Source organism: Stegostoma tigrinum, chromosome 18 (genome assembly GCF_030684315.1).
Source record: "Stegostoma tigrinum isolate sSteTig4 chromosome 18, sSteTig4.hap1, whole genome shotgun sequence".
NCBI classification, from domain to species: Eukaryota; Metazoa; Chordata; class Chondrichthyes; order Orectolobiformes; family Stegostomatidae; genus Stegostoma; species Stegostoma tigrinum.
In genome coordinates, this window is record NC_081371.1 from 46,669,232 (window position 1) to 46,681,810 (window position 12,579).

The following is a 12,579-nucleotide window of genomic DNA, read 5'->3' on the forward strand; positions in this document are numbered from 1 at the left end:
TACCCATGGCCTGGAGGCCCAGGTTAAAGTCCTATCTGCTCTGGAGATGTTTAAAAGCATCTCTAAACAGGTGGGTTAGGAAGTATCTCAGTCCGATTCAAATTCTGTTAAAATAATCTCTTTCAACATCTTTTATGACTCATCCCAATACTTCATTAGTTTGGCTAACTACTACTGATTAATTTTATTGATGACTTTGAATTGGGCAGCTATTTCTGGACACTCATTGAGCCTCTATAACATCAACGAAACACAGAGCGTCTTTCACCATATTAAAATAATTACAAGTTTATTTATTTGTTTATATTCAAAATACATATTAAACATATATTTGCTGTATAATTTTAATGAAATTATGATTTTACAAAATATATCACAAACTGTACACTTCATGACATTTTAATCCATATATTCTCCATCTGTGAGTGTCACACACGATGCAGTGATTGGTCAGACTCACAACAGGAAGTTCACGCTACGTAACCCCATCAACAGTGCGTCAATCACAATGGGATAAGACAGCAGCAGAATGAACCAGAACATTTCAATTTCAACATTTTAGCTCACATTTACTTCAAAATAGTTACACAGTGCTAATCAGCGACATACAAGTAATGCACAGTCTTTACTCTTTTACAATATTTACTATTGGTGTTGGTACATCTATCTGCATTACCACTACATTATAGTCACAAAAATGTATCGCAGCACACTGCAAGGGTGTTAAGAAACTGTCGCTAAATGGTGTCTGCTTTTTATTCGGTCCAAACATAATTTTTACTTCTCCCAAAATGTTTTTTTTAAAAACAATCATTTCTTGTTGACAACATTGGGCAGCGTGTTAGAAAGCTGCCTGACAAACAGGGACACCAGGACAATTCTTTTGTTTATAAAAATGCTCTGCAAAAATCTTGTGCAGGTTTTAAAAGAGAAAAAAAAAACTTTGCAACAGAACAGTTTATCACACGTACACCATTGATATGTGAAAATGCCAGGTTGAAACACACGAATTAAATTTGCATATCTCCTGCTTAGCATATCCAATCCTTACTGGTCATTGTATCAGAATGAACAAAAGGATTTTTTTTGCCAACCTTGCAATTGCATCAAGTCGTTATGTTTTGCAGTTTTAGTTTTGTGGCGTTAAATTCAGGTGCTGACTAGATTTTAAAGCTGTTTGCAATTTTGACATTTCCATTTTGAAAATTTGAAGTGTTAAAATTGCAAACTGTTTTGAAATTGGACAAATCCCTTTCACTCTGGCAGAGTTAAAGGATCCCACCAATTTTGCCTTGAAAATTAAATGAAACTATGTGACATTATAACTTTATAGCCCATGATTTTATTTCTTTACAACTATCATTTATGTCCATTCTTGGACAGATTATGATTAGAACCATTTCTAATCAAAGTCTTCAGAGAATTAAGCAATTGCCGAGACCTGATCTAGACAATTAAACAGGAATCAAAAAGTTTTAATTAAAGCAGATGTATCTGTGTAATTCAATCAATATTAGAAATGCTCAGGCTTAGGGTGCATTACTCAAAGATACTGGGGTTAGAGCTCTTACTGATTGTCGCGATTACCATTTAGAACCTTTTACGTCAATGACACACAAATGTTAGATTCATGAGCTATTTTCCTTGTCTTTTAACTCACATAGCATCACAGCAAAGAGGAAGCAGGTGTTTCTATCACTACTAAATAAATTGAGCCTGCAAGTGTGGCAGAGGTGGGTTCAATTGAAGCAGAGAGCATTAGATGATTATTTAAATCAAAACAGTTTGCAGAGATATGGGGAAGGAGAAGCAGAATGGCATTAAGTCATGATGCACATTCGGGGAGCCAGTGAACAAATGATGAGCCAAATGGCTTTCTTCTGTGAGGCACTTAAGATGCTATAAGCTTTGAAAATGACATTAATACAAACGGCTAATGGACTGCATTTACTGATTGTCATTACTGACAGCTGACTTCTAAGGTGGGTGTTGTGATTGGTGATCAGTTAGTGACAAGACCTAGTGAGTGAACGTCAGAAGTCTTTCGCATGAAATCTGCAATGGGGCTGGTGCCAAATCCTGAAAACCACTTCCTACCCACCAGTGTGCAGAACACTCCACGGAAATTCCAAGGGACGTTAGAAGAGGACGAATGAGCTGTAGATTGTTGGGATGTTAACCTGCATCTTGAACATAGTGGCTGCAGCACGCTGCCAGCTTCCACTGCCAGATAGGAAGGACACTCTCCTGGTTCCCAGGTAACTGCCTGTGTCATGGCAACAGACTTTGCAGCTTATGTTTGTCATCAAGTACCTCAACTGCAGTATAGCCCTGGCTGTTCTCTTTTCATATTCATACTTCAAAATTGTTCACATCTAAGTCTCAGCTTCTAAGGGTTACCCTACAGGTTTTATTCTCTACAAAGTCTGTCTTTTTAAGAGTGGATTCTTAAAAGGACCTCATCATTAATGAGGACAGGTTTAGGCTGGTCTTCCAACAAGTATGAGATATCAAGGGGCAAACTAGTTGAGAGGTTTAATATGATTAATGAAGTTAATACAGCAGAAACTCTATTCCTCTAGTTGTGCTGGGGGTTTTGGGGGTGGAGAAAGTGGAGATATAAATCAAAGGGCCATGGGCTTAAAGCTGCAGGCCATTTAGCATTAAAGTAACAAAATACTACTTCACATAAAGGGGAGTAGAAATTTCCAACTCTGCCTCCTCTCTGAAAGCTGATAAGGCTCGGTACCAATTGAAAATAAAATGTCAAGACTAGAATGAGTGGGTTTTTTTTGAGAGGAATTCTGGATGCTGAAAGTACTAGGAATAATCAGCAGGTCACGCAGCATCTATGGGGATAGGACGTTTCGGGTCTGTAGCCTAATGGTACCACCATTTGATCAGAATTCTTCACCAAGATGGGCAAATAAGTGTAAGGTACTGGTCAACCACTATCAAAACTGAATGAGCAAGACGGGCTAGAGGGGTTGAATGGTCTCCTTGTATTCCCAGTTTCCTAATCAAAGGCTTTTCAGCAAAAGGCAATCTCCATCACTGACACTTTCACATGACAGTGATCACTTGCAGCTCTTTGCAGAGTGTGTGGACCATCAGCTCTATGCAATCATTTGACAGTGTTGTGGGCTTCACTTACACTGTCAATAAGACAGACAATTCCAGATGCCCTCCAGCAGCAATCCAGAGGTATTTGGCCTTGGACAAGCAGCATTTCTACGGTGTGGGTGGCAGTTTTGGAGATGGGCAGGATCCTTGGCTGTCAAAGCTGGTCGCTCGACCTGGTGCCTGTAACAGAATCATTTCATAATTACTCCAAAAGCCAGCACCTGTGAATTCTGCTTTTATTATAAAGAACTTGTAATTCTGTAAATGATGGTGACACATTCCACAGTATTTTACATTCAAAGTCTAGTCACTGTTTTTTGAATAGGGAAGCACGGGAACCAGTTTTCACCCAGGAAGATCCAACGGACCATGGGAAACCAAAGAAGGGATTATGGGCATCTTTGGTAAAGTTAATTGAGCATCATTCCCGTTACCTGATTGCGCAAATTGGGCCCTGATGTATTTCACCCAGCAAAGAGGCTCTCTGAAGTACAGCAATTCCTCAGCGCTGACCCTCCGACAGCATGGTGCTCCCTCGGTGCTGACCCTCCGACAGCACGGCGCTCCCTTGGCACTGGTACAGTGTTATGTTGTCATTGGGTCAGTATGGAGGAAGCACTACATAGTCGGAGGGTTTCAAAAGACATTTAATGGAATTTTTAATGCCTTAAGGTGTGTAAAAAGCTAAGGGTATAGACTGGGAAAGTCACAAGCGAGAGCTTCTCGCAGTCAGGAATTGTAGCTATTTGATATTGTTTTGGAGTTGGGCTGGGGTGTCAACTCTTCACATGTAAGTTGTAGCCATTCAGTTTGTTAACTCCCTAGGAAAGCCCTTCAGAGTGTGTGGAAGCAGGAAAAAAAAATCTAGAGAAAGGGGCTGCTGGAACATTTCCTCTCAACAGCTTCTGAACATATCGCTTCTGAGGAAAGACAACTAAATGTGAGGCTGGATGAACACAGCAGGCCAAGCAGCATCTCAGGAGCACAAAAGCTGACGTTTCGGGTCTAGACCCTTCATCAGAGAGGGGGATGGGGTGAGGGTTCTGGAATAAATAGGGAGAGAGGGGGAGGCGGACCGAAGATGGAGGCAAAAAAAGATAGGTGGAGAGGAGAATATAGGTGGGGAGGTAGGGAGGGGATAGGTCAGTCCAGGGAAGACGGACAGGTCAAGGAGGTGGGATGAGGTTAGTAGGTAGATGGGGGGCGGCTTGGGGTGGGAGGAAGGGATGGGTGAGAGGAAGAACAGGTTAGGGAGGCAGAGACAGGTTGGACTGGTTTTGGGATGCAGTGGGTGGAGGGGAAGAGCTGGGTTGGTTGTGTGGTGCAGTGGGGGGAGGGGAAGAACTGGGCTGGTTTAGGGATGCAGTAGGGGAAGGGGAGATTTTGAAACTGGTGAAGTCCACATTGATACCATTAGGCTGCAGGGTTCCCAGGTGGAATGAGTTGCTGTTCCTACAACCTTCGGGTGGCATCATTGTGGCACTGCAGGAGGCCCACGATGGGCATGTCATCTAAAGAATGGGAGGGGGAGTGGAAATGGTTTGCGACTGGGAGGTGCAGTAGTTTGTTGCGAACTGAGCGGAGGTGTTCTGCAAAGCGGTCTCCAAGCCTCCGCTTGGTTTCCCCAATGTAGAGGAAGCCACACCGGGTACAGTGGATGCAGTATACCACGTTGGCAGGTGTGCAGGTGAACCTCTGCTTAATGTGGAATGTCATCTTGGGGCCTGGGATGGGGGTGAGGGGGGAGGTGTGGGGGCAAGTGTAGCATTTCCTGCGGTTGCAGGGGAAGGTGACGGGTGTGGTGGGGTTGGAGGGCAGTGTGGAGCGAACAAGGGAGTCACGGAGAGAGTGGTCAGGGGTGGGGATGGAAAAATGTCTTGGGTGGTGGGGTCCGATTGTAGATGGCGGAAGTGTCGGAGGATGATGCGTTGTATCCGGAGGTTGGTGGGGTGGTGTGTGAGAACGAGGGGGATCCTCTTTGGGCGGTTGTGGCGGGGGCGGGGTGTGAGGGACATGTTGCGGGAAATACGGGAGACGCGGTCGAGGGCGTTCTCGATCACTGTGGGGGGAAAGTTGCGGTCCTGGAAGAACTTGGACATCTGGGATGTGCGGGAGTGGAATGTCTTATTGTGGGAGCAGACGCGGCGGAGGCGGAGGAATTGGGAATAGGGGATGGAATTTTTGCAGGAGGGTGGGTGGGAGGAGGTGTACTCTAGGTAGCTGTGGCAGTCGGTGGGCTTGAAATGGACATCAGTTACAAGCTGGTTGCCTGAGAGGGAGACTGAGATGTCCAGGAAGGTGAGGGATGTGCTGGAGATGGCCCAGGTGAACTGAAGGTTGGGGTGGAAGGTGTTGGTGAAGTGGATGAACTGTTCGAGCTCCTCTGGGGAGCAAGAGGCGGCGCCGAAACAGTCATCAATGTACCGGAGGAAGAGGTGGGGTTTGGGGCCTGTGTAGGTGAGGAAGAGGGACTGTTCCATGTAACCTACAAAGAGGCAGGCATAGCTGGGGCCCATGCGGGTGCCCATGGCCACCCCCTTAGCCTGTAGGAAGTGGGAGGAGTCAAAAGAGAAGTTGTTGAGGGTGAGGACGAGTTCGGCTAGGCAGATGAGGATGTCAGTGGAGGGGGACTGGTCGGGTCTGCGGGACAGGAAGAAGCGGAGGGCCTTGAGGCCATCTGCATGCGGAATGCAGGTGTATAGGGACTGGACGTCCATGGTGAAGATGAGGTGTTGGGGGCCAGGGAATTGGAAGTCCTGGAGGAGGTGGAGGGCGTGGGTGGTGTCAACGACGTAGGTAGAGAGTTCCTGGGCCAAAGGGGAGAAGATGGAGTCCAGATAGGTGGAGATGAGTTCGGTGGGGCAGGAGCAGGCTGAGACGATTGGTCGACCAGGGCAGGCAGGTTTGTGGATTTTGGGAAGGAGATAGAAACGGGCCGTGCGGGGTTGGGGAACAATGAGGTTGGAGGCTGTGGGTGGGAGGTCCCCTGAGGTGATGAGGTCATGAATGGAGTTGGAGATGATGGTTTGGTGCTCGGGTGTGGGGTCATGATTGAGGGGGCGGTAGGAGGTGGTGTCGGAGAGTTGGCGTCTGGCCTCGGCGATGTAGAGGTCAGTGCGCCATACTACCACTGCGCCACCCTTGTCTGCGGGTTTGATGGTGAGGTTGGGGTTGGACCGGAGGGAGCGGAGGGCTGCCCGTGGTAGCTACCTAGAGTACACCTCCTCCCACCCACCCTCCTGCAAAAATTCCATCCCCTATTCCCAATTCCTCCGCCTCCGCCGCATCTGCTCCCACAATAAGACATTCCACTCCCGCACATCCCAGATGTCCAAGTTCTTCCAGGACCGCAGCTTTACCCCCACAGTGATCGAGAACGCCCTCGACCGCGTCTCCCGTATTTCCCGCAACATGTCCCTCACACCCCGCCCCCGCCACAACCGCCCTAAGAGGATCCCCCTCGTTCTCACACACCACCCTACCAACCTCCGGATACAACGCATCATCCTCCGACACTTTCGCCATCTACAATCGGACCCCACCACCCAAGACATTTTTCCATCCCCACCCCTGACCACACTCTCCGTGACTCCCTTGTTCGCTCCACACTGCCCTCCAACCCCACCACACCCGGCACCTTCCCCTGCAACCGCAGGAAATGCTACACTTGCCCCCACACCTCCCCCCTCACCCCCATCCCAGGCCCCAAGATGACATTCCACATTAAGCAGAGGTTCACCTGCACACCTGCCAACGTGGTATACTGCATCCACTGTACCCGGTGTGGCTTCCTCTACATTGGGGAAACCAAGCGGAGGCTTGGAGACCGCTTTGCAGAACACCTCCGCTCAGTTCGCAACAAACTACTGCACCTCCCAGTCGCAAACCATTTCCACTCCCCCTCCCATTCTTTAGATGACATGCCCATCGTGGGCCTCCTGCAGTGCCACAATGATGCCACCCGAAGGTTGCAGGAACAGCAACTCATATTCCGCCTGGGAACCCTGCAGCCTAATGGTATCAATGTGGACTTCACCAGTTTCAAAATCTCCCCTTCCCCAACTGCATCCCTAAACCAGCCCAGTTCGTCCCCTCCCCCCCACTGCACCACACAACCAGCCCAGCTCTTCCCCTCCACCCACTGCATCCCAAAACCAGTCCAACCTGTCTCTGCCTCCCTAACCTGTTCTTCCTCTCACCCATCCCTTCCTCCCACCCCAAGCCGCACCCCCATCTACCTACTAACCTCATCCCACCTCCTTGACCTGTCCGTCTTCCCTGGACTGACCTATCCCCTCCCTACCTCCCCACCTATACTCTCCTCTCCACCTATCTTCTTTACTCTCCATCTTCGGTCCGCCTCCCCCTCTGTCCCTATTTATTCCAGTTCCCTCACCCCATCCCCCTCTCTGATGAAGGGTCTAGGCCCGAAACGTCAGCTTTTGTGCTCCTGAGATGCTGCTTGGCCTGTGTTCATCCAGCCTCACATTTTGTTGTCTTGGATTCTCCAGCATCTGCAGTTCCCATTATCTCCGCTTCTGAGGAAATCCTGTTGGCAGTGTCATGATCTAATGATGACCATTTGCCCAAGCAAGCCATCTGAAACATTTCATTTTTTTCTCAATTCATTTTCAGAGAATTAACTAGTGTTTGGCCAAGTGTGGGCAAAAATGACCAATATTTCAAACATTTCAAACTGTGTTAGCCTGTCCATCAGCTGATGAATCAATATGGCTTTTACAACAAAACAATTTTTTTTTTGTTAAAGAAATCTAGTTGATAGATCTTGTTATTTTAAACCTAATGCAGATAAAATGCATAACTGGCCATGTCAGCAACTGGAAAAAAAAATAGTAGGTCTATAGAGAAGCAGTGCACTCCTCTTCATCTCAGTCATAATACTTGTATAGTTTTGCAAAGCCCATCTTGTTTACCAATGTTTGAGGAAGAAAAATATGACGTCCTGACCTAGTCCGGCCTATGTGGAACTCCAGACCCAACCCTTCGGTGCTCCATGAGATGGCCCTGAATGATACGTTATTGTCAAGATAGTGGTGTCTTGTCCTCCCCTCATGGGTATTTTGTGCTCTTGTGGAACTATTTTGGAGGGGAGTACTAGGAGTACATTGGGGCTCAGTTAGCTGGACAGCTGGTTTGAGATGCAGAGTGATGTCAACAATGTGGGTTCAATTCCTCCACTGACTGCACTTATCATAAAGGTCCTATCTTCTCAAGCTCACCTCTCACCTGAGACCAAACTTATCACCAGTCATCCCCCCCTCTCCCATGCAGAACAGTTCTATGGTCCAGTAGGGCTATGGTGACTTTACTTACCAGTAAGAGATGATTTTTATTTGATCTAAGATATTGCACATCCCTGACAGCCCTTTAATTGAGGGGGTTGTCATGCTATTTTGGTGGGCACTTAGAAGTCAATCAAATACCTATGGGTCTCTAATGAGATGTAGCCAGATGAGGTAAAGCCTGCAGATTTCCTTCCCTAAAGGCCAACATCAAACCAGATGGAAACTTCTGAATTACTGGTTCATTGATATTTCTAATGCTACATCCTCTTCCCAAAATAAAGGCCAGGACACCAGTCAGCGCTTTACTGCTCTTCAAACAGTGCCAGGGGATCTTTTGCAATCATCTAAGATGACAGGAAATCCTTCCCTTGGTCCTGCACACCAATTATCAGCCTATTATGTTATAGATTATATTTTTAAGTCTCTCAAAGAGTCTAAAACCCCCACGACCCTGAGGCATAAATTTGAGTGAAAGTCATGGCTGCCCCTGTAAAAAGGACATTGCCTGTGTGAAGGACAGTAAGAACTGTCGATGCTGGAGTCAGAGATCAGTGTGTTGCTGGAGGAACACAGCAGGTCAGACAGTATCAGAACAGCAGGAAAGCTAACATTTCAGGTTTGGACTCTTCTTCAGAAAGATTGTCAGAAGGAAGAGTCCCAACTCGAAACATAGGCTTTCCTGCTCCTCTGATTGTGCCTGGCCTGCTGAGTTCCTCCAGCTCCACACTGAGGTATCTCTATCCCCTGTGTGACCATTTCTCCATCACATAGAGTGAAGGTTGAACAGAGGGATTTTTGAACCAGGAGCTAAGCGTGTTGTAATGTTTAAAGTTTTCTGTAGTTTTATTACTGAGCCGATGGTTGGTGAAAGGTACAACTGCATCTGAAGCCATTACTTCTAATAGTAGAGAAATTGTTGCAGGCTTGGTGTGACCCTGGGTTGCTGGCACCACTCTTACTGATGCATCTGGGCACATTTCCCAAACGTGGGATCACGGTAACATGGAGTGTAATATCATTGAAAGGGGAAATTGAGAAGCGATGGGTTTTTTTTTTAAAAAAGACTGTAAGAGCAGTAATCCAGCAGTGGCAATAGAGGAGGAGGTGGCCATTCAGCCCCTCAAGGCTGTTCTAGCATTCAATCAAATCATGTCAGATTAACTCCACTAATCTAACTTTCCACTGTACACCTTGATACTATCGCCCAGCAAAAATTCAACCATCTTAATCTTTAGAAGTTTTAACTCTCCCCATTTTCCACACCATTTTGGTGAGACAGAATTCTGGTTTCTACCATTTCCTTAGTGCACAGTGCTCCTGATTTCATTTGTGAACAGCCGGGCTGTAAGTGAAAGGTTGCTATGTATTTTCCTGCCCTTTCTGCACAAGAGGTAACCATTTCTTTCTATCTGCCTGATCACATCCCTTTATCATTTCAAACACCTTGATTTGATTGCCCTTAATTCTTCTAAATTTAAAAGGAATGCAAGTTAGGTTTCCATAGGCTGCCCTTGCTAGTGAGCCAATTAAGCTCCAATATCTGCGCTCATTGTGTCTGTAACTGTGTCCAATTTTGGGCCCCACACCTCAGGAAGGACATACTAGCCCTGGAGTGTGTCCAGCGGAGATTCACACGGATGATCCCTGGAATGGTAGGTTTAACATATGATGAACAGCTATGGATCCTGGGATTGTACTCATTAGAGTTTAGAAGGTTGAGGGGAGATCTAATAGAAACTTACAAGATAATGTATGGTTTAGAAAGGGTGGACGCTAGGAAGTTGTTTCCGTTAGCCGTGGGCACAGCCTTAAAATTCGAGGGGGTAAATTTAAAACTGAAATGAGACGACATCTCTTCAGCCAGAGTGTGGTGGGCTTGTGGAATTCATTGCCACAGAGTGCAGTGGAGGCCAGGACGTTGGATGCCTTTAAGGCAGAGATCAACAAATTCTTGATCTCAAAAGGAATCAAGGGCTATGGGGAGAGTGCAGGGAAGTGGTGTTGAAATGCCCATCAGCCATGATTTAAATGGCGGAGTGGATCTGATGGGCCGAATGGCCTTACTTCCACTCCTATGTCTTATGGTCTTAAGTGCTGTTGTAGTAACTATAACAAGGGACAGTGCTGGGAGATTTAAAGTTGTATTGGTTGGCACTGGTTTAATGTCAGAATGATTTACTGTTCTTGAAATGAAACTATTTTTCATTTGTGACTAAACATCATAGAAGATAGAAATATATTTAAATTCTTTCAAGATTCTAAATATTGGTCAGTGAAGGGGTGAACTTCCCTGCTCTTCTTTGGAGTAATGCCTTGGCACCTTTTGCATGCCCCAGGCCTGGTAGATGGGGCCCCAATCTAACATCTTGTCAGAAAGCTGGCACCTCCATTAATACCGCACTCCCTTGTTGTTCCACCAGGAGTCAATGTGGATTCGGCTTGAGGCCACAATGTGAGTGTTTAGCCCAAGTACACTCCAAGGGAATGGAGGAAGATGGGGGCCAGGTTTAAAAGCGAAGCAGCAGTCAGAGTTGAGGCTTGTTATTTAAATATTATTGACCTGCGGTGGAGGGCCAGCTGTATCTCACTCAGCCTGAGGGGCGGGAAAAAAAGCCTAGCTCTGCCAACTTCTGCCTCTCTTCTGCGGTTACGTTTACGCCTGGATGTTATTGGAGATGGAGCACGTAGCGGCCAATGCTCTTGATGCCTTTAGAGAAAAATGGGCACCACAGGGGATACAGTGCTTTATTTCCCCTCCAATTGCATTTTGAAATCATTTTGACCCTTCCCCCTCTCCCTACTTGGCCCTCACTTTTGACGGTTCGCATTGCCCTTAACAGGCTTTGCATGTAAATATTCAGTTGGCTACATGGATTTTTTTTAAACTGATGGTGGTTACTCATTGAACAAAAATAAATGCAAAACAAAATCTAGCTCCTAATCTGGAGAGTCGGCTGTAGAACTTGCTTGTGTAAAAGGAGGGCTTTTGGTGGTGCAGTGGGCATGTCACTTCCTCTGAGGCAGGAGGCCCAGGTTTAAGACCGATCCACTCCAGAGGTATGTCATAATATCACTAGACTGATTGCTCAGAAAATATCTAAAGAAAGCAGCCTTTTATATACAAAGGATATTAGAGTTTTAACAATAATCCTACAGCTTCATAGTCAGTTTTTTAAAAAATATATATCAACTTTTTGTAAAAACAAAAGCTAGAATCCTCAAATTGTCAAATTCTTAATCTGCTAAAGCTGAGATTTAAACTTGCCTTTTAAGGAGAGCATAGGAAACAAACAGTGGTGGCCATGTACTACAAGACAATTTTTTTAAAAAACAGAATCCAAGTTCGTACATTTTTGAGATCTGTAAACCACGCTCCCTCCCCCTACTGACTACTAGCTCCCAAAATTTATAAAAGTAATGCTCACCCAATGAGCCTTTAATATATCCATCCATTGTTCCCTCATTCTATTATTTCTCGGGCATCTTGTCAGAATTTAGTGAACAACAATATAGTCCCTAAAACCTGCTCTGACATTCAATACAAACGTGAGTCATCTACCTCCTAATTCCCATTTCCCTTAATTCCCTTCGCACCCAAAGATCTGTTAATCTTAGTCATAACTATACTCAACAATAGGCCACAGCAACTCCTTAGAGTACAGTGTTCCAAAGATTCATGAAGAAAATGTTGAAGTCAATATGATCAAACTGGAAGCATCCAAAGTTACCGCTCCCTGGATAGCAATGGAAACAAAAAATTGAAAGACACAAGGAAATGGAAACATACAGAAACTGTCAGGACCAAAGGTCAGCTAATAACTAGGAAGATTATGGAAAGTAATGGAAGAAGTTTAAGAGTTGTTACGGTAGGTGAAAAGAAGTTGCAAGAAAAGATTAACAGGAAGCATTAAATTGAAGAATGAAACATCTGTGTCTACATATTGAGTAAGTACTGAGCCAACGAAAGAGATGGGTCTATTTAAAACCTAAAGTGAAATCTTCTTGGGAGGTGTGGCCTAGTCATAACATCACTTGGCCATTAATCCGGGGGTCCAGGTAATGTTCTGGGGACTTGGGTTTGAATCCTATCATGGCAAATGGTGGAACTTGAATTCAATAAAAATCCAGAATTAAAGAATCTAATGACAAC

The 12,579-nt window shown here is 45.6% G+C and overlaps 1 protein-coding gene across 1 annotated transcript in view; it reads right to left on the reverse strand.

Annotated features, from left to right (window-relative positions):
• Positions 1–284: 284 nt before the first annotated feature.
• The window catches only part of syt10 (synaptotagmin X), an 89,838-nt gene continuing 77,543 nt past the window's right edge, over positions 285–12,579 (reverse strand). Inside the window, exon 7 of the mRNA XM_048549608.2 lies at positions 285–3,303. Within this exon, the coding sequence (XP_048405565.1) occupies positions 3,232–3,303 (72 nt within the window). The 3' untranslated portion in view covers positions 285–3,231. The remainder of the gene's footprint in view (positions 3,304–12,579) is intronic.